Source organism: Coffea eugenioides, chromosome 2 (genome assembly GCF_003713205.1).
Source record: "Coffea eugenioides isolate CCC68of chromosome 2, Ceug_1.0, whole genome shotgun sequence".
Lineage (NCBI taxonomy): Eukaryota > Viridiplantae > Streptophyta > Magnoliopsida > Gentianales > Rubiaceae > Coffea > Coffea eugenioides.
Window position 1 is genome coordinate 9,885,108 of NC_040036.1, and position 20,133 is coordinate 9,905,240.

General features: G+C 35.6%; 3 protein-coding genes across 4 annotated transcripts; 2 read left to right on the forward strand and 1 right to left on the reverse strand.

Annotated features, from left to right (window-relative positions):
- Window positions 1-1,085: 1,085 nt before the first annotated feature.
- LOC113762882 (SEC12-like protein 1) lies at window positions 1,086-5,136 on the reverse strand. 2 transcript variants are annotated; one of them, XM_027306509.1, is made up of 11 exons: window positions 4,820-5,136; window positions 4,621-4,718; window positions 3,622-3,754; window positions 3,398-3,489; window positions 2,797-2,893; window positions 2,638-2,710; window positions 2,420-2,540; window positions 1,958-2,077; window positions 1,555-1,625; window positions 1,264-1,473; window positions 1,086-1,202 (listed from the first exon to the last, which is right to left on the reverse strand). In XM_027306509.1, exons 1-10 carry the CDS (start codon window positions 4,997-4,999, stop codon window positions 1,280-1,282), a joined length of 1,179 nt encoding a protein of 392 aa, XP_027162310.1. In that variant the 5' UTR covers window positions 5,000-5,136; the 3' UTR covers window positions 1,086-1,202; window positions 1,264-1,279. The 2 variants fall into 2 exon arrangements, with proteins under 2 accessions (XP_027162310.1, XP_027162309.1); XM_027306508.1 differs by having other exon boundaries at window positions 1,086-1,473.
- Window positions 5,137-7,149: 2,013 nt separating this feature from the next.
- On the forward strand, window positions 7,150-12,911 carry LOC113763128 (probable U3 small nucleolar RNA-associated protein 7). Its single transcript, XM_027306857.1, has 8 exons — window positions 7,150-7,286; window positions 7,710-7,775; window positions 7,858-7,947; window positions 8,034-8,166; window positions 9,070-9,188; window positions 9,417-9,484; window positions 10,391-10,439; window positions 11,514-12,911. Exons 1-8 carry the CDS (start codon window positions 7,284-7,286, stop codon window positions 12,543-12,545), a joined length of 1,560 nt encoding a protein of 519 aa, XP_027162658.1. The 5' UTR covers window positions 7,150-7,283; the 3' UTR covers window positions 12,546-12,911.
- A 3,421-nt stretch (window positions 12,912-16,332) lies between these two features.
- LOC113762204 (probable phytol kinase 1, chloroplastic) lies at window positions 16,333-19,705 on the forward strand. Its single transcript, XM_027305541.1, has 6 exons — window positions 16,333-16,826; window positions 18,514-18,581; window positions 18,685-18,816; window positions 18,908-19,023; window positions 19,098-19,212; window positions 19,313-19,705. The coding sequence occupies exons 1-6, from the start codon at window positions 16,467-16,469 to the stop codon at window positions 19,497-19,499; spliced, it is 978 nt and encodes a 325-aa protein (XP_027161342.1). The 5' UTR covers window positions 16,333-16,466; the 3' UTR covers window positions 19,500-19,705.
- Window positions 19,706-20,133: the final 428 nt, after the last annotated feature.

Sequence of the window (20,133 nt, forward strand, 5' to 3'; positions counted from 1 at the left end):
GAATAGAGTACTTCTATACTCAATTGGCTCTATTCCAGGAAAAACTAAAAAGGTAACAAAAAATCAATTTTAAAAAAAGGAAAAATAAACAACGTATTTGTGTGTAACATATATGCACCGTTTTTTCTTAACTCAACATTGTAGGATCTAATAATACGTGCATATGAAAGGAAAGGAAGGAAGGGTGCAGGGTAAGAAATTATATACTCATTCTCCTTGAAGAGTACTAATATTTAACTCAAACTAGATTAGTTTGCCAATTATCCAAACGAGGAAAACGAAAATCATGAAAGAATAAGATCGAGAGAAAATGTTTAAATTAGTTAATTTTCTCCTTTAAAATATCCATGACCAATTACAAATTGACAATGGAATAGCTTCCTTTCAGAAAAAGGAATGGGTATTTTTTTTTTTCGTTCAATAACTCTTTACTTCATAAAATGGAAGGCCTTGGGCCTGGATAGATTCTGGCCCACGTGTATAGTCCACTTTTTAACACATCCGAGATAGCATGGACAGTCTGTGAACTTTGTACCATCCCATCCAGGTGGCAACTGGATTGGGTTTATTCTCTCGCTCTCTCTCTTTCAAGGCTCAATCCCCGGACAACGTGATCAGGGTAGAATTACCCTCTATGCACATTCTCCGCGAAAGAAAGTGCTAAATCCACTGAAATACCTCTAGCACTGAAATTGTTTGACCCAAAATTGAAATACCTTTATTTTAGGATGCGTTTGATAAAATTGAAATTTAAAAATTTAAAAATTTAAATTTATTAAATTATTAAACTGTTAATTACTAAATTTGATATATGCGAATATATATCATATTAAATAATAAGTAAATAATTTATCACTTATATTTAGTAGCAAGTTTGATGATTATTAAACACATCTAAATATATTAAAGTCTGAACTCATTAAATTTAAGTATTAAGTTGAATTATCAAACAGGACTTTAGTTTGTGTTCTTTGACCTGTAAACATAAAAGTTTACAAGGAGGTTGAACTTCCAAAATTACTAATCCGATAAATACAAATTGCCATCATCGAGTATATATTCCAAAAAAAAAAATTCATATATTCAAAAAAAAAAAATGTTCATCTTTCACGTTGATTCCAAAAGAGATACAATAGAGGTAGAGGCCAATAGATTGGCAAGAGAATGTCAGAATCAATTTCCTTGCTCCCACAAAAGCCAAAATTATACACACATGAAATGCTTGATATCTCGAGTTTCACATGCCAATTCTGTCCTTAACATCTCAAGATAATCAGAGTCAGGATAACAAGTCTAGTTGTTCAAATTGTTCGAACGCAGTCTTATCATCGGGTTGCGAACCTCCGAAAACAGTGTTAATCTTTCTTGCAGATTCAGGAAAGTTCCAGAAAGAATCTGAATTCTGGAAGAATACGTAAAACAAAAGCATTGAAGCTAAAAATAGTCCCAACAGTAGCAGGTAAATCTGCCAATCTGCAATAGAAAGTAAAGGATTAATGCAAATTCTAATACTCTGAGAGAGAGAGAGAGAGAGAGAGAGAGAGAGAGAGAGACCTTTCCAATCAACAGGAACAGTCAGTTTAGTCACCATAGCTCCCCATTCAGAAGAGGCAGTTAGGACAATCCTGCAGAAGTGCACCAAATATCAAGTTCAATACACATTTCTTTCTGAAAGTAAACCCTAGAGCAAGCAGATTCACACTCAATCCAACTGACATTGCTGAAAGAAAGGATACAGGAGGAATTCTGAGAGACGCGCAATTCACTGAAACGAACTTGTAAATCACAACAACAATTGGTAGCATGCAATAAATGACTAAACTTCATCTAGATGTCATCTAAAAGCCAACAAAAAGAATAAAAAAAAAACGACGACACTCCTTTCAAAGACCATATGATTCTTATTCTCCGCTGCAAAATTTTAAACAAAAAAAAAAAAAGTTTAATTGCACATCACCTTGCACTGGGGCAAAACTCCAATGAAATGATATTAGAACCCGAATGCAGCCTCTTACTCCAATGGCGGATCTCCATCTTCTTTACTTCAACCACACACACATCCCCATCTTTGCTTCCTCTATGGTCATTAAATTGTCATATCAGTCCAATAAACAAATTCGTAACGACCTGATACTAAAACCTCGTAAAAGTAAAGAGTACAAACAATACAAAGCTGTGGACAGTCTAAAAAAGTGTTGGCCACAGGCAATATTGGAATTAGTATAAGCATGCACCAAACCAAAAGGTCAAATATCTGGGTACCAAAATTCATGGGAAGTTTTCCCACCCATGGTTTGTCGAATGCTTCCCCCCATTTCTTTGTGTTATAAGCCACTGAGTTCTAAAAACTGTACATTCATCATATAAAATCATCTCCAAAAGAGTCCCAAAAACAGGTATTCGTAAAAGGCCCACTTACAGAGCAAGATACTTTCCATCCAAGCTTATGGATAATATAGAAGCTGGTTTAGGTAGGAATCTCTTGTGTCCAATTTTTTCCCATGTACTTATGTCCCAGACAACAGTAAGTGGCTTATTGCCTGTTTAATCAACCAATAAGTCAAGTTTGGAAGAGATAAATAGGAATTAGTACAAAGTAAGTGCATAACTGATCTCATATACCATAGCTTAATATACCTCTTTGTACTGTGCAAAACAAAAATGGTTTCGTCCCATCTCTTGAAAATCGACAAAGTTCAATCTTCTCATCCTGCCAATAAAGTAGCTTATGACATCACCACAGAAAGAATGACGAGTTATGGCATCAAAATACCAACTAAATCAGATAAGACATACTGAGTTTCGTGTCAAGGTTGTTACTGGAACACCATCAGTCTTCCATATTCTTGCTGAACCGTCAGTGGATGTTGAAGCTAGAAACTCCGAGTCTAGACTAGAGTAGACAAAAAAGAAAAGGCAACACTTCTTAAATGCATGCTCATCCAAAAACTAAGAATTTTTCTATCAAAGAAGCCATGCATTTTCCTTTATACTTGACAAAAATCTCATGAAAACAGCAAAGTTAAGATTATGATCTGTGCCCAATCTCTCTCTTCTTCTTCATACGCATTTCTCCACATACGCACAGAAAGGGAGCAAAGAGAGATCAATTAAAGTCACAAGACACTTGCAAGAAAATCCATTATGCACAAGTTGGAATAGGGAACAAGATGGAAATATTTAACATATATCCTCCTAAACTGAGAAGAATGTTTGCTCTTGCACTATAACTTTCACACTAGACATAAAAGCAGCTTGATAAGGTCCAAAAGTTAACAACATACCTGCTTTTGGTGAGTTCACAAGCACATCAGAATATTAGAAAAAGAAAACAGCACGTGACAAATAACTATTCAGCCACTTAAATAGAAAGAAACTGAGGAGAAGCAAGGTCTACCTAAAATCCATGTCTTGAAAAGACTTGTGGGCTCTTGGTTCGTCTAAAATGATGCGCAAATTTGGCCATTCAAAGATTCTGAGATGTCCATCCTTCAGGTTTCAAAAAGGGTCCCAAACGAAATACAAGAAGACAAAGTAGTCAGAATAAACAAGGTTATTTTTTCAAAATAATCCGATGCTCCATACAAAGAGCAAAATAGCTATTAGACAAATGTTACTCACAACTCCTCCAGTAGCAAATCGAGATCCATCCCCACTGAAGGCTAAGCATCTCTGTGGACTGACATTCTGAAGAGGAAGTAATTCTTTGGCCAAAAGTCTTACATTATCTCCTCGAGCATGCAACTCAAGTAATCTGCATACAACACAGAACAGTCTCAGCCATAAAGCATCTCATCATCATCATCATCATGCAAAGTTCTTCTTCTTCTTCATTAATTAATGGTTACTGAACTACATACTCCTACCAATGCCATACTATATTGGTAAGTCAGATTCCAGGCTAATCATATCTTTTGCACCGAAAAAGACAACAACTTGAAGCGATCAATGTCTAGCACAGAACATTAAAATCCTCAAAGAGTTACTGGACCCTCCACTAATTCTCACCTACACACTGATGGGTTTACTGTATTCACTGGACATCTTAATCAGCAAATGTACATTAGTTGTTATCGCCGCTGCCTTTTTCACATACCTTATTAAAATGAAAGTCCCATATTCATTTTCAAGGATTCTATTTATCACACAAGCTTATAAACAATTCTAGGCGTTTTCGACCCATGATCAATCAGCTTGAGTTAGAACGCTCCACATTCTCTCACATGGTATCAGAGTTTGGCTAAGATAAATAATACATAAACATAGCAGGTGAAGTATAAGGCCCAAATGCATTTTACGCCGCAAAAATCCATGAACCTAGTGCTAAGTAGTACTTATATATTAAGTGAATTCATATAACCCACATATGTGATTGACAAATTAAAGCCAATAAGCTGGAAGAAAAAAAAAAAAGAAAAGACTTACTACTAATCAAGACTTCCAATTGTGCAGTTGCTATGGAACGAAGGGCAAATGTTTAATATTTAACATATTTTCACCAAAACGGAGTCTTTAACTGATATTCTACCTTTCTAAGCTATATTAACAGTGTATGGACAAAAATAAATCAATAAATGAAATAGCAAATTGAAAAGGAATACTAGGAAGTAAAGAACGGACTTGCAGCCAGCAGTGGAGGTGGAACAGACGATGTCGTCTCCACTTGGATGTACCGCAATACTCACCGGCTCAACTCCTTCTTCAAACTCATAAATCACCTGACAAATTAAACCGGAAAAACAAAAACCCAGAAAAAAAATGTGAACTTTCAAGAAAACATGAAAAGAAAAAAAAAAGACTACCAAAGAGAAAAACAAACCTTCGGAGAGGAAGAAAGAGAAGCCGCCATGGGATCAAATGAGAAAATCTCCAGTGAAGAAGAAGAGGGGGGCGTCCTTGACTTTCCAATCACCACCAGATGCGCATTTTCCGGCCGTCTGATCCACGCCGCACACGTCACCTTCCCCTCTGCCGCCACCCCATCAACACCACCTTCCATTGTTATTCAGTTATTATTACTATAACGACGATAAGAAAGGAAGGTGGCTGCTCTTCCAGAATTTCGGAAGAAGAACAAGCCGAGGAGGACTTTGTTAATTACAGCGGGATGTTTGAGTTTTCGGTTTCTTTTCAATAGAAAGATGATTTGATTGGCCATTGGTGGGCTCTAAAACAGGCGCACCACCGCGGAAAATACAATGTCAACGGCCTTCCTCGTTGACGCGGATATTCCCTCAGATATTTTCCAACTTTGTTTTGGCCTTAATTAAATTAGTAGTAGTATGACATTGAACGTCACATGGTGCAATTTGCGTTTGATTCAATGAATTACTATAGTAATTATTTGGATAGGGTATTATTTGAAATAATTACTATAGTATTTTTTTTGATGTGATGTATATGAGATAAAAAAGTACTCCCTCCCTTTTTTTATAACTGACGTTTAAGGTTTTGCACACCAATTAAGAAAAGTTTTTCATTGCTTAAATCTATACACTACTTTCCTTTTGTACCCTCATTAATTATCCAATTCACCCATGTTTTCTCTCACTAGAGTACTAAATGGTGTCGTTTTACTAGGCCAAAAGCAATGCAAACTAACTCCCACCAAACTAATTACTAGGAGTAGTAATTAAGAACCATGTATTGGAAAAGAAAGATAAAAGGGTAAAATTGTGAAAAAATAATTAATACTGTATGGGGATAATAAAACGACAGATAAAAGTACACTAGAACAAATTTCTTAAACGTCAGTTATAAAAAAAGGGAGGGAGTAGTTAGGAATATAAAAAGGTGGATTGGAAAATGTGTTTATGATGCAAGCCAAATATTATTTGGGATAAGTTCACGATCCAAACAAACCCAGTGTTATTAAAGAATATCCATACATGCAAAGCATATGTTTTCCTGTAATATGATTTTTTTTGGTCAAAGCAGCAACATTAATTATTATGTATCATGAATAATTTGTTAATCATAGTGACTATTAATTAAGGAGAGTTCTAGAGTAATCACTCTAGTTGAAATAATAGCGAGTAGGGAAATTTTAAAGTTTTCCATGTTTAGGTTCGTAATTAATTGAATATGAATTTCTCATTAATTCATTCATTAGTGATGTCTCATTAATTCATTCATTGGTGATGATTATTAGAGTCATAACTGACCAAGAAAGAGTGCATGACCACAATTAGGACGAGCAGAAATTTCAACTTCTCGTGTGCAGCTTTATGCCTTGGCAATTTCTACAGTTATTTGTTTTATTTATAGGGTCTGTCTAGAGCATTCGTTAAGATATATTTTTAGTTGTCATATTTTTTAAAATGTAAGATTAATTAAAAAAATAAATAAATATGAAGAATGATAGGTAAGATTAAATAAGAAAAGTATATAATTATAAGAGAGAATAATAATTATTAATACGTGTATATACATAATAAGTTAAGTAAATGTTAGATATGTTAATGAATGCTCTATGACACCCGTTAAAAAAAAAAACCCTTATTTCTATAATACAAAAGTTACTTCAATGGCTTACTAATTCGAAATTATGTTTTGTTTTAGTCTTTAATTTTTCTTTTTTGTTTTTTGGGCTTTTGAGGTATCCTGATGACAATATATTTGTTATTTTCTAAATGAAAGAATACAAACTTGAGTAGGATAGGAAAATATGCGCTACACATTGAGCAAGTTCTTGTTTTCTCAAAAAAAAAAAAAAAATTCTCGTTTTCTCAACCTTTGTTTTTGGATTACTCCTTGTTGTAAAATTAAATAAGAAACGAATTGATGTTAAAGGTAATTTAAATACAAAATAATATGTTTAAAACAAATACAAAATAATAAATAAATTACGTTTGCAAAAGGATTATTGTATAAAGGTAAATGTTATCTTGTTTGGATAATTTCAAACTTTTAACTTCTAATATTTGACATGAATGGACTTCAAATGAGTGGATTTTTTATCCAAAAAAAAAGAGTTATAGAATTCACATATTATTCAAATGCTGCCTTGTTTAGCTAAAGGTTGACAGGGGAATTTACAATTAATATGAACAAGAGGGGAAAAACTGGATAGCTTAAAAGATTAGGGACTAAAATTTTTATTCTTCATTCTTCCTTTCCTATTCCGTTCGCATGTTTAAAGCCCTAACGTCACAGGAGGCGCCGCTTCAGTTTCTCCAGCTCCCTTCCGGCGAATTCCCTCACACACACTAGTTCGCCCCTTCAAACCCAACTCAGAATCTCTCTCAACCGCCCGCTGTTGTTGTCACTTCATTTTCCGGAAAATGGTTAGTGCCAGTCCATTCTTCACCCCGTAAAGATGGATTCTTTAGGAGAGAGATAGGAAGTTGTAACGGGCAATGTGAAATTACATGTTACTGGAAAGAAATTAACTCCTTTGAACCATTAGAAGTATGGTGGATTTGAACTCACTTCCTTTTAAGTTGTCCAAACAGTTTAGCTACCATGTATTGGAGTAAGGCTGTTCAACTTTAATTTAGTTGGCCAGATTTGGGCCCTTGTACGCACATGCTCTCCTTTTCTTTTTAGCGTTGCTTCAGAGTTTTGGGTTCTTCTAGTAAGGAGTTTTTATGAATATAAGTGATTGAACCATGTTTTAATATGATTGCAAAATCTTCATTCCGCTTGATGGTGAAATCTTAGCTACTGTAAGTGTATTTTGTTTAAGCTAGTGATCGGTATTCATGCAGGATGAGGATGATGAGATGGATATGAAAGTGAAAAAGTACCTTAGAGGTGAAAGCGCCAATTTGGAGGTATTGCATTTGCTTTAGGACCTACTATAAATCATGATTTTCCATTTTCAATGTTGCTTATCTGACAATGTGGATTATTCAGATTTTGCAAGATAGAAAATTGAAGGGTCAGCTTGCTGTGAGGGAAGAATTATATGGAAAGTCTGCAAAAGCTGCTGCCAAAATTGAGAAGGTAATTCTAATTCTATTTCGTGGTTGCTCATACTTTCTGCATGTGTCATTTTAAAAAAAAATGCTGATTCATGATTACTCTATCAGTGGCTCTTGCCGAGTGAAGGGGGCTATTTGGAGGCTGAAGGTATAGAGAAGACATGGAGGATCAAACAGGAATCAATTGCCCAAGAAGTAGACATACTGAGCACCAGAAATCAATATGACATTGTTTTACCAGGTTGATACGTCTAACCGTGGCTAATTTAATTACCTTGCTGGAACTAAACTTGGAATAATTTTGTGATTAATCTGCAATCAGGGCCCTTACACTTGTTATGTCTCTACATACTGGGTATGTCTGGAGATTTAGAACATGAAACGTGGGAATCTCATGATTAGCGTCTGACATGTAAATTGAATGACAAGGGAAATAGGAAATTTTGAATACAAGAAATTATGATTAGCGTCTCACACTGTATCCTCTTCTTAAAGTTATGAAATTATTTATTAGCCGACATTCTTGGAGAACTTATGAAACTTCATAGCCTATACCATGTTTCAGGATATTTTAGAAAAATCATCCTTACATCTCTGTAGATGCAACTTCCACTATTGCTGCCATGATGTCTGGTGGTTCAACAATTTATTTGCTAGAAGAAGCATAACTTCTAATAAATTTACCTATTGATTAACTTTCATCTTATCTTATACCACGTGATAATGTTATAGTTGACAGGCAATTTTCTCTCTGATCTTTCTTGTTTGTCCTGAAGTTTAAGTGCAGTTGGCTGGAACGCCTGATGACATTTTATATCATGCATTTCCATGTACTCTATTCATGTTTTGCTTTCAGACTTTAAGAAAACGATTAGTTTGGTTGAGTTGTCTGTTAATAATATTCGAAGGATTTATATCATGCATGCCAATGTACTTTGTTCATGTTTTACTTTCAGACTTTAGGAAAATAATTAGTTTGTTTGACTTGTGTGTTAACAATGTTTGAAGGATAAGGTTAAATCACTTGAACTTGATGCCTTGAGATTGACTTAAAAAAAATCCAATGAACTTTTATTCTTGACTCCTTTTATCTGAGTTTGGATGTTACATGCTGCAGCTTAGCTTAGACTGCTTTCTTTTTCAGATTTTGGTCCTTACTCGCTGGATTTTACCTCAAGTGGACGCTATATGGCAATAGCTGGACGTAAGGGCCACCTCGGCATCCTAGATATGAAAAATATGGCCCTAATCAAAGAATTTCAGGTATTTTATGGCTTTTTGGATTGTGATAATTGCTTCAGATTGTAACTTGATTTGGTTGTTTTCAAAAAGGAGAAAAATTTTGGTCCCTGTATGAGAAACTTTATTTTGGTTTTTGGTTATTCCACCAAATTTCTGGTCGATTGTCTGTTAGTTGTTCTGGTCCTTATTTAAATAATATTTCTTTGGGTGCTGAGAGAAAAAAATTCTTGCTTATATTTGTTCTTTCAGGTTAGGGAAACTGTTCGAGATATTGCATTCCTGCATAATGAATTATTCTTCGCCGCTGCCCAGAAGAAGTAAGGTCTCTCATCCTTTCAAATGTGAAAAGATAATTGTGATGCTTGTTGTTTGTGCTCTTAATTTTGAGTTTTTTCCCATGGAACGTGGAACACTTTTTTTCAGAATTTTCGCTCACGATGCGTCTTGTTTATTATTCTCCTGAAACACAGAATGAAGTGTATTTCATGAGAAATTTGTTGTTTAGTTGCATTAGTTTGGTCAGTTAGCTATTCAGATTTTGGCTCGATATGGATCTTGAAACAAATTAACTTAGCATACTTATGAAAGCAGCCAGTTTCCAAGATGATTGCTTTCCCTTTGTACGATGCTTAGTTTCTATTGTTCCTGAATGTAACTTCCTAAGAAGTTAATGGAAGAATTCCTGAAAAAACACCATGATGTGTTTGAGGACCACATTTGTTTCTATACTGAAATTTGTGTGAGATGGTAATATGTACTTAACTATATGTTTTTTGGTGTTTTATATGGACTAGTGTCAGCTAAGGTCTGATTTTCTTGATTGGGTCACTCAATTACGCTTTCTACTCGGGTTGCATTTGAAACTTGTTATTTGGATACAGCATTTCTCACCATGTTGCCAATTTTCTTTTGCACCTACTAGTTAAGCAGTCCTGAGGGTAAATGATACTTGCTTTCCTACATTGACTGCAATGAACCACGCTTAAGTCCTCATGGTGGTTGAGTTTTTCATTCATCTTGTTTGCCTGTTATTAAAGAGACGTCATTTTCTATTCCAAGCTTGGTGTCTGGGGAATAATAGAATAACATCTTTTATGTTAGTCAAACCGGATCTCTCAAACTTATTTATTTTTATTGCAATATGTGGTGGATTTGAGAAGGCTTTAAAGTAAAGCATTTTTTAGTCCGAATTTGAAAAATATATGTATATGTCAACATGACAGGTATCCTTATATATATAACCGTGATGGCACAGAACTTCATTGTCTGAAGGTTAGTTACTCTCCTTGGTTCTATTTATATCACTTCTATATATCAAGGTTTATTTCTTGTCATGTCTATAATGTGAATTTTTCCTTTCATTTTTTTCTAAAGTCTGGAAACATGAATTTCAGCTAGGATTTTCAGGTTCTGCAAGGTCAAGTAGCAACCCCATTCCAAAGTAGTCCAACGGATGAGATGTGACCTATTGTAAATTGAAATAATATGAGCTATTATTTTGAGTAATTCAAGTTATACAGTTGCTTTTAGTTGAGTGGGAAATTATGATCAGTGTCAAAAGATTTAAACTTTAGCACAGGACCTGATCAATTAGGTTAAGGGATGTATATTACATAGCCAATTGAATTCTTGAAATCTTTTCAAGAACATATAGAGATTATGTATCTTGTAAAAATAGGTGCTACTGATGAATTGAAAATTTATTGCCTCCTGGTACAAATAGATAATTGTAAACTTCAGATTTTTTTTTAAAATTTATAACTCGGTAAGTTATTGTACAGAATCTTCTGTGATAAAAGGGAAGGGGAAATTTTGTAGTTCTGGATTTTGGTAATTGTCAAATACTTTCAACTTTGGTTTCCTGTTTGGTGTCATGGCCTGGAGTATTTGACAGTTTGAGTTTTATTTCATTAAGCTCTAGGAACATGCCAATGTCAAATACAGTTATTTTGTAACTGGCCCATGGGTACTATGGTGTCGATTGTTGATCCCTATAGTCAAAGAAGCTGAAAATGATATGCTTACTTCAGCCTTTTTGTTACTATATGATGCTTGTTAAACTCTCTGCATGACTCGATTGTTTTAGTAGTCTCTCCATCCTGTTGGAATCTAGATCTTTAAATCCATCATGACTCTATGTTTTTATAGTCTCCCAATGTTTATATTCTTAGAGGTTATTTAGTTGCTGTAGACTCTGCATCCTATAAAGGGATCTTTGGGGAATCTTTGATTGACATATGTGATGAAGCAGACTTTGTCTTGTCTAGTTACCTTTAAGTTTTTTTCTCTTTTCCAGTTCAGTGCATGATTCTGGACCCAAGTCTTAATTTATTCCTCTTTTGTTAGGAACATGGTGCGGTGTTGAAGCTTCAATTTCTGAAAAATCATTTCCTCTTGGCTACCATAAACAAATTGGGGCAGCTTCATTATCAGGATGTCACCACAGGGCAAATGGTAGGCAACTACAGAACTGGTCATGGTCGTTCAGATGTTATGCAGGTCAATCCCTTCAATGGGGTGGTTGCAGTTGGTCATTCCCGTGGAACGGTAAGCATGTGGAAGCCCACCAGTGCTGCTCCTGTGGTCAAGATGCTGTGTCACCAAGGACCTGTTACAGCTTTGGCATTTCATAGTAATGGCCATCTGCTGGCAACAGCTGGTATGGAGAGAAAAATCAAGCTCTGGGACTTGAGGAAGTTTGAGGTCCTCCAGACTTTGTCCGGTCATGCCAAGACCTTAGATTTCAGTCAGAAAGGGTTGCTTGCTGGGGCAACTGGATCATTTGTTCAAATTTGGGGGGACCTAGCTGGATCTCAGAGTTATGACCGCTATATGGGTCATTCAATGGCAAAAGGGTACCAAATAGGAAAGGTTGCGTTCCGACCATATGAAGATGTTTTGGGCATTGGGCACTCCAAGGGCTGGTCTTCGGTCTTAATTCCTGGATCAGGAGAGCCGAACTTTGATACTTGGGTGGCGAATCCATTTGAAACTCCTAAACAGCGGAGAGAGAAGGAAATACATTCTCTTCTTGATAAACTCCCTCCGGAGACAATTATGTTGGATCCCACGAAGATTGGTGCAGTGAGGCCTACAAGGAAGAAAGAAAAGCCAACCAATCCGGAGAGAGAGGCAGAGTTGGAAGCCGCGGTTGCTGCTGCTAAAGATATTCCTATGAAGAAGAAAACAAAAGGTAGGAATAAGCCAAGTAAAAGAGCAAAGAAGAAGCAGGAAGCTGTAGAAAAAGCTAAGAGGCCCTTTCTGGAACAGGCAGCGAAAGAAGAGGAGTTGTCTAAAGAGAAGAGGAAGCGAATCAGCGAGGAAAATGAATTACCAAAATCTTTACAGCGGTTTACCAGGAAGAAAGCAAAAGCATAATCGTGGGCAAATTTTGTTGCTATGATCCATCACCACCATATCTAGAGACAAGGTCAAATTTGTTGTATTATATTGGGCCTGTTGAGTTGGGTCTCATCAATTTTGAGGTGTATACGAGTTTTCAGTAATTTTGCAGGCTTTGTTTTCTTCTCAAGTGAAAGCGAAAGGAATAATGATCTCTTTCTGAAGTTAAACCGAAATGAATTATAATTATATAGGCAGTTGTCTACAAACAAGATGGCCCTGAAAATGGTCGAGGTTTTGTTCGCAAGAGAGATGCTTAATAATTATATATTAGGTCGTCGACTTAAATGTCCTGTAGTACTAGCGGTTTGCAAGAACAAGGGCTCTCAGGCGCTGATTGAGCAGGGGTTCAGATGTTGATTTTTTGGAAATATTCAAATTGAATTTGACATAATTGTTGTGTAGATTAAATAGAATGTTTATCTGGCCTGCCAAGTGCTAACAATAATATTAGATGGGACACTATGGCAAGAGCATTATTTATTAGATGCATCCATTTTCTACCCGAGTTTGCCAGCCAGCCAGCCAGCCAGCCTCCTCTTTTTTCCATTCGTGGTAAGGCCCTAGAGCACGCTCACTTTACACCATGACGACTAGGAGCATATTAGATGCATCCATTTAAATTGCCTGATTTATTAAGCAGCATTTTCCGCCCTATGCATCCCGCGTCTGCCTCCTCTGTCTTCCATTCCGTAAGGCTAAGGCCCTAGAGTACGCCTACCTCACATTAGAAAGTCTTTTAGGTTAGAACCTCTAAGCTTCCAAATTAATTCATGTCCAGATTTACAAATTTTTAAGTTCGTGTTTGAATTGAAGGATTTGGATGGATTTGATTTCAATTCCTCCACTTAAATCCCCTCGAGTGTTTGAATAACTTTGGAAGAATTTTCTTCAAAAATTTTATAAGTAGTTTTTTTTTTTTTTTTGTTCATCCGTCTTTATACATTTCTCATTTTCAACTGTCGACACGTGATTCGAACCCTGAAACCAATAGGGAAAAAGACTCTAAGAGAGTGAATTTCAAATTTACTCAAAAACATAACATGTCATTTCAAATCTCTTTTACATTAACGAGTCCATCCTTTTATGCATATAGATCGAAGAGTTAAATGCTGATTGTTGCTTGTTGCTATCAATTACTAACAACTATTAGTTATCGCCGTTGGTCAAAGTTAAAGAAAAAAAAATGACCTTGATTCAAAAAAACCTGTACGTATATTGACAGTTAATTTGCCCAAAAAAACAGGAGTGACCAAAGGTGGAGCGGTCGATCTGAAATAGTAGGAGGGATGTAAACACACGAACGGAGGAGAAAGGGAAAATGGAAATCTAATTATTAACCCCTAAAGTTTACAGGGGGTATTCAACCTTTACCCCTCATGCTTACCTTAAATATAAATTCCTTTCGTAATGTAACAACTCTTAGCCAAACAATAATGACTTTGGATTAAATATGAATTTTAAAACCACTCATTTCAAATCCATTCAGGTTAAATACTTGGACAGCGAGCCTCGATTTTTTGCACCATTCAGGAAACAAGACTTATAAACTGGGTGCTTTGGCATTTAAAAGTTTATGATTATTTTATCTACAATCTCAATTTTAATTTCTTGGTGTATTATGATAATTATATTTATGATTACTCATCTACAAATTTGATATCGATTTGAAAGTCACCATGTTACGTATAAGATTACTTATATAATTTCTAAATTTAAATTGAAATCTATCAAGCCAATTATGTAACGATTCTTGTTTTTTGTAGCACTATATTAAATCCATCAAATTACTAATTTAATTATCAGATAAAATCGGAGTAAAATTTCTAATGAATAAGTGGGTTACTATCTCTTTATGGCTTTGTTCCTTAAAGTACTCCAGAGATTCTTTGACCAAAGTAATTGTGATTACTTTAGAGTGGGTTGAATGGGTAATGCCATAAATTACTATCTATTTATGGTTTTCCTCCATAAAGTACCCATTTTCCCATAAACTAAATTTATTAATTGGATAAAATCAAAATAACATTATTACTAGTGTACAAGCATGCTTTGATACCCTCTTTAAAGAATCGTAAACTACAAGGTAATCGCAATTACTTTTGCAGAAGCATTCTTTGACTCCATAAAAGCATTCTTTTTGACAAACTACAAGTAATCACAACTACTTTATTACGTTGTAGAAGCATGCTTTGACTCCACGGATAAACCCAAGTGTTTTGAAGTTACCAAAGATTGCTGATAAAACAAATTGAAATTTACCGAAGAACAAAAACGAGGCCCTTTAGAGGACAGGGGAAGCTCGTCTAGAAAAATTGAGAACTATCAGAAATTTTGTCCTTCGCCAAGTTGGCCAGGGGAGCTGCTTCCCATTTGATGCGAATTTTTGGTTGCAAACAAGTGCCCATAAGTTGTTGAGGGGCTTGCATTTTATTTCTTCTAGAAATACCATGGGACCCATAAACAACCGCTTCTACGCGATATCCAGTAGCTCATTTAATAGCTACATCGTGCCCGCCCCACAACGATGTCTTGGCCAAATTTCCTTTTGCTCTTCACACCATGCACAGTTGAGTCAGCCTTCCACCGTAGATGAAACCCTTAAATATGCCCTTGGAGTGCAAAACTTAAAAACTTACAAGATTAGGACAGTTTTATAATTCAATTCATTACTTAAATTTAAAAGAATCAATCTTAATATATTCAATTCTTTTGATAATTAAAAATTAAATATCTGAATAAATTAAATGACACTAAATTTTTTATATAAAATTTACTTTTAAAATTAAGTGATAAACTATTCACTTATAATTGAATGTGTTATTAATTCAAATATATTATATAATTTATAATATACTCAATTTTCATACTTCAGTTTTATCAAGCACACTCTAGGTTTATCTAATTATTCAAACTTCAAACTTCAATTTTCATATTTCAGTTTTATTATTTAATAAATTCAAACTTCAATTTTCATATTTCAATTTTATCAAACACACCGTAGATTTATCTAATTATTCTTTTCTGGTCCAGTTCATTCATTTTTTCACTAGGGAGCGGGCAAAGAAGAGAAAGGGTAAAAAAAAAAAAAACTTGTTGACCTGCTAATTCGTAGAACCCACCCCAATTATTTTCGAAAAATAAATATAATTCGCATTTTTTGACCTTGGCATAGGAGGGTCGACCACTCACTACTACAGGACCGAGCTAAGGTTAGAGGCTTGAGAACTCGTGAATACTCGATCTGTCCTGCATATTCCTTAATTTTATACCTACACATGACAAAATATATCTAGAGACAACTAATTGTGAAAGTCTTTAATTATTTTACAAGATTTATTTGTAGAAGTCATGACTTTTTTTTTTCTTGGATTAAGCTTAGTTGATTTAAAATTTATTAAAAAGGGTAATACACATCACATTTAGGTTTTGGTTGAAATTCTTATCTTATTGAATTCATTACGCCTGATGTTTAAACTTCATATTTGGCTCATAAATATTTGACTAAGAATATTGAAATTGAGGAACAATTTTAACTCTTTATCGAGTTGTAATGGAGATTGTATAATGAACTGTGATTTAATTTTATTAGTTTTAGATGCTTCTTGTTTTCTTAAAAAAATTAGATACTTGTTTGCAGGCACGATTTTTTTAAAAAAAAACACTAAAATCTGTGTTGATTGTTAAATGAATATATGAAATACAAGATGAAATTGATAATTATGTTTTTTTTTTTTTAAATTAAATGATGGCCCCGGCCACCTATAAGAAGCCAACCTGCCTCCAGATATTGTTGGGAAAGCTAACTGGCAATTCTTAGTACTTACCACATCAGTGAAAAAAATAATACTAGTAGTAGTAAAAAAGAAATTTAGTGCAAAGAAAGAGAAGTCGGAAATGGCGATCGGAACCAAAGTGAGCGTGGGTGTCATAGTCGCCGCCTCCTCCCTCGCCAATTGCAGAACCACTTTATCCTTGGTTCAGTTCCACCTTCCACTACTCCGACCCCGCCTGCCGTCGGCTGGGCCCTTACACAACCTCCCTCTAGCTCACGTTTCCAATCTTATCAAGTCTGGTTATTGCATTCAAACTTCTCAGGAGAAAAATAACTATACTCGTTCGTGTAAGCAACGCGCTTTTTTCGGAGACGGCGGCTTGGAGCTGCACGATGCCGGAGCCACGGCTTTGGTTGTCGCCGGAGCTTACACTCTCGTCTCGACTTTTGATAAACTCACCTCCGCAAATCTCATCCAACAGGTTTCTTTTCTTTTTTGTGGTCAAGGAAAATAATTGATATATATATATATTTTTTATGTCTTCGTAGTTATTCTGTACACAGTTTGTTTGTTGTTTGTACGCTGGAAAAAAAAATCAAATTTTAGATAATGACGATAACAAACTTGTCATTACAAAGTTTTAGTACGAGCAAATTACCCGAAAAGCCATTAAGCTTTTTAAATGATTGAGTTTTGATCACTCAGTCTTTACGAATATGTATTTATCCATTAACCTATTAGAAGTGTGAATATTGAATCACTCCGTATATTTATATATTTTTACCGTTAAGTCTTAGATCTGGTAGACGGTGAATATGTAAAAAGCCACGGATTGGAAAGTGCTAGATCTAAGACTTAACAGTGGTTTCCACAGACAAAATGGCGAAATTTTATACTTTTAATGGTTCAGCGAGTAAACACGTATTCTGAAAAATTGAGTGGTCAAAGCTCTATTATTGGAAAAGTTTAATAACCGCCGGGATAATTTGCTCTTTTAGTATTGATATCATCGTATCAGGCTGTGTCCCGTGAACCCAAAAAAGCGCGACAGGAAGTGCACTTGAGGCAGCGACTGGTTGACCCAGAAGAATACATAAAAAGCAGTGAATGATATTTGGGTAAAGGTCACGAACGATTGAATGAGGATGGCTCGAGGAGTCATCCGATGCACTTTAGTTTAGGAGGCTAAAATGAGTGCTAGATAGCTTTTGCAATTTCACCTGGCTAAGAAAATGGTGGAACCTACTCCTCCAAGTTTTGAATAATAATAAGTAGACACGATAGATGATGATCACAGTTTTGTTCTTTCAAACGTTGCCTATTTTCATCAGAAATTATGTAAACTATTGTTGGTTTTAATTGAATTGCAGGAGTATAGAAGTTGACTGCTCAGAGGTCGACTGCCATTGATGACAGATTTTCTTCTTCCTGTAATTTCTTCTTATTCCCGTGAGAAAACACGTGAAAGAAACAACTTAGATCCGAGATAACCACAACGAGGGCCATAATTATCGCTCTATTCAGAAATTAAAGACAAAAAAGTACAAGGAAACAACGGATCACGAACTCAAAATCTTCGGGAACATAATGCTGTGTCAGAGTCACAAACTCAAAACACATTGCTCATTGTATATCTACAAGGACAAATCAGTTTACAAATGTGAGGCAAAAACCATCTTATGAGGCCTCGTCTTCAAAATTTTCCCCTGAAGGCTAGTAGAGCAGCAAATGTAGAACTGAAATTGATTAGAAACGGGCACATAGGGAAAACTGAAAGAACAGGGAGAAGATCGTGGTTTCTTGAAGAAGGAAGGGAAAGAGAGATGGTTTGAGGTTTGTTGAAGGAAGAGGTGTGGGGATGACTTTTGTGGTGAAGGGAAATTTCATGTTTTAGGAAACTCAATAGCTACTGAGGGAGTGTATATGAGCATTAGTTTATTTGAATAAAAGGCATTCCTGCATTATTGGCCACAATCATCGGAGTCAAGAACGTGTCTTATTTCTTCCATTAGACATGGGGCAGTTTGGATAATGGTTTATTTAATTTCCAACTGTTTATTGTAATACTCGAAATTACTTGCAGACTTCATATAATGAAATGAAAGAATATGAACTGCATTTGTTTCACTTAGTTTGCCGGTTTTATATCGTTTCCATCTTTCTGACAGAATTTGAGCCGAAAACTGGTCCACATACTGTCTGGATTGCTCTTCATGGCTTCCTGGCCAATGTTCAGGTTCTGACATTCCTCACAATACTAATTACATTATATAATGTTCTCCACAGTCAACTCCTGTTATTGTTGAATACTTCTGCTGATTATTTACATCTTAGATTAGCACATCCACAGGAGCTCGATACTTTGCTTCGCTGGTGCCCCTCATAAACTGCTTAAGGCTTATTGTCTATGGCCTTTCATTGGCTAAAGATGAGGGACTCGTAAACTCTGTCACTCGAGAGGGGAAGCCTGAGTAAATTTGCAGCCTTGTTTCTTTATTCCTTCTGAGACACATTACGAGTAAATAATCAGACCTTATTTACATATTTCTAGTTTCCATGCAGGGAATTGCTTCGAGGTCCCCTTTATTATGTTATGATACTAATTTTAAGTGCAATATTTTTCTGGCGTGACTCTCCCGTTGGAGTGGTTTCAGTGTCAATGATGTGTGGTGGGGATGGTATGAGCCAAACCTATATCTAATCTAGATCCTCAGTACTTCTGGTGTCTGCCATCTGACAATGTGATTTGTAGGCATTGCCGATATCATGGGAAGGAGATTTGGATCCTTAAAACTACCTTACAATCAACAGAAGAGTTGGGCTGGTAGCCTCTCCATGTTTGTATTTGGTTTCTTGATTTCTATTGGGTGAGTTGCAGCATATCTTTTGGTAATGTGGATTTGCATTGCAAGCTATCTTGCATTTATGGTTTTGACTGATGACTTTCTATTCCCTTTTTTTTTGTAGGATGCTGTACTACTTTTCAGCCCTTGGATGCTTTCAGTTGGATTGGAGCTGCACGATACAAAGAGTTGCCTTGGTATCCTTGGTAGCAACACTGGTGGAGTCCCTCCCAACTACAGGAATAGTAGATGATAATATCTCTGTTCCTATAGCAAGCATGGTAACTGCGTTTTTGAGTTTTGGTTACTAGCTGGTCAGAGAGAATACTGTGTTACATGCGTGTCATAATTTTTCTGTGGGCACTTCAAATACTTCCCTTTTCAATATTTCCTGTTTCGTTTTTTTACTTTCTGGTGCATATTTTTCTTATGTTTTAACCCCCAAATTTCCTTAGCTCATTGTATTTGGGAACAATAAAGAAGAAAAGGAGTAATGGTTGGTACCTCCTTATTTGAAGGTTGCTATGCTGAAAGCTAAGCAAGGTGCATCTAATATAGCAACAATCATAACATTGGATTAACGGAATCAAACAAAGCACTTGCTTCACTCTTCTATTTGATACTGGATGCTAAGATAGTATCGCAGTATGCACAAACTAGTAAGCCGTTTGGATTGCAAGTTTTTGGGGGGTTTTTGTTAAAAAAAAAAAAAAAACTGTAATAATGTGATGTAAGTGAGGCAAAAAGGTGATTGAAAATTTTTCGCAATCCAAACGAGGCATTATATGAGGATCTTGAGGGTACATTGCGCCTAGGGTAATTACGTGCTTCTAGCGTTCTTGCCAAGAAAAACTCTGACTCCAGATTTGTGCCTACTGGTAGGACTGGAGGCCAAAAACACGAAGAAAACAACAAATGGATGAAACAAGTTTAGACCGATCAAAT

Bases quoted from the DNA above. Each gene is read 5' to 3' on its own strand.
- LOC113762882 (XM_027306509.1), bottom strand. From the start codon at position 4,999: ATGGAAGGTGGTGTTGATGGGGTGGCGGCAGAGGGGAAGGTGACGTGT. The intron at 4,719-4,819 runs GTTTGTTTTTCT...TTAATTTGTCAG, and splicing joins CTCTTTCTTCCTCTCCGAAG to GTGATTTATGAGTTTGAAGA. The intron at 2,541-2,637 runs GTATATTAAGCT...TTGATTAAACAG, and splicing joins GTTTTGCACAGTACAAAGAG to GCAATAAGCCACTTACTGTT.
- LOC113763128 (XM_027306857.1), top strand. The intron at 9,189-9,416 runs GTATTTTATGGC...TTGTTCTTTCAG, and splicing joins CCCTAATCAAAGAATTTCAG to GTTAGGGAAACTGTTCGAGA. The intron at 9,485-10,390 runs GTAAGGTCTCTC...TCAACATGACAG, and splicing joins TTCGCCGCTGCCCAGAAGAA to GTATCCTTATATATATAACC.
- LOC113762204 (XM_027305541.1), top strand. From the start codon at position 16,467: ATGGCGATCGGAACCAAAGTGAGCGTGGGTGTCATAGTCGCCGCCTCC. The intron at 18,582-18,684 runs GTTCTGACATTC...ATCTTAGATTAG, and splicing joins GCTTCCTGGCCAATGTTCAG to CACATCCACAGGAGCTCGAT. The intron at 19,024-19,097 runs GTATGAGCCAAA...TGTGATTTGTAG, and splicing joins AATGATGTGTGGTGGGGATG to GCATTGCCGATATCATGGGA.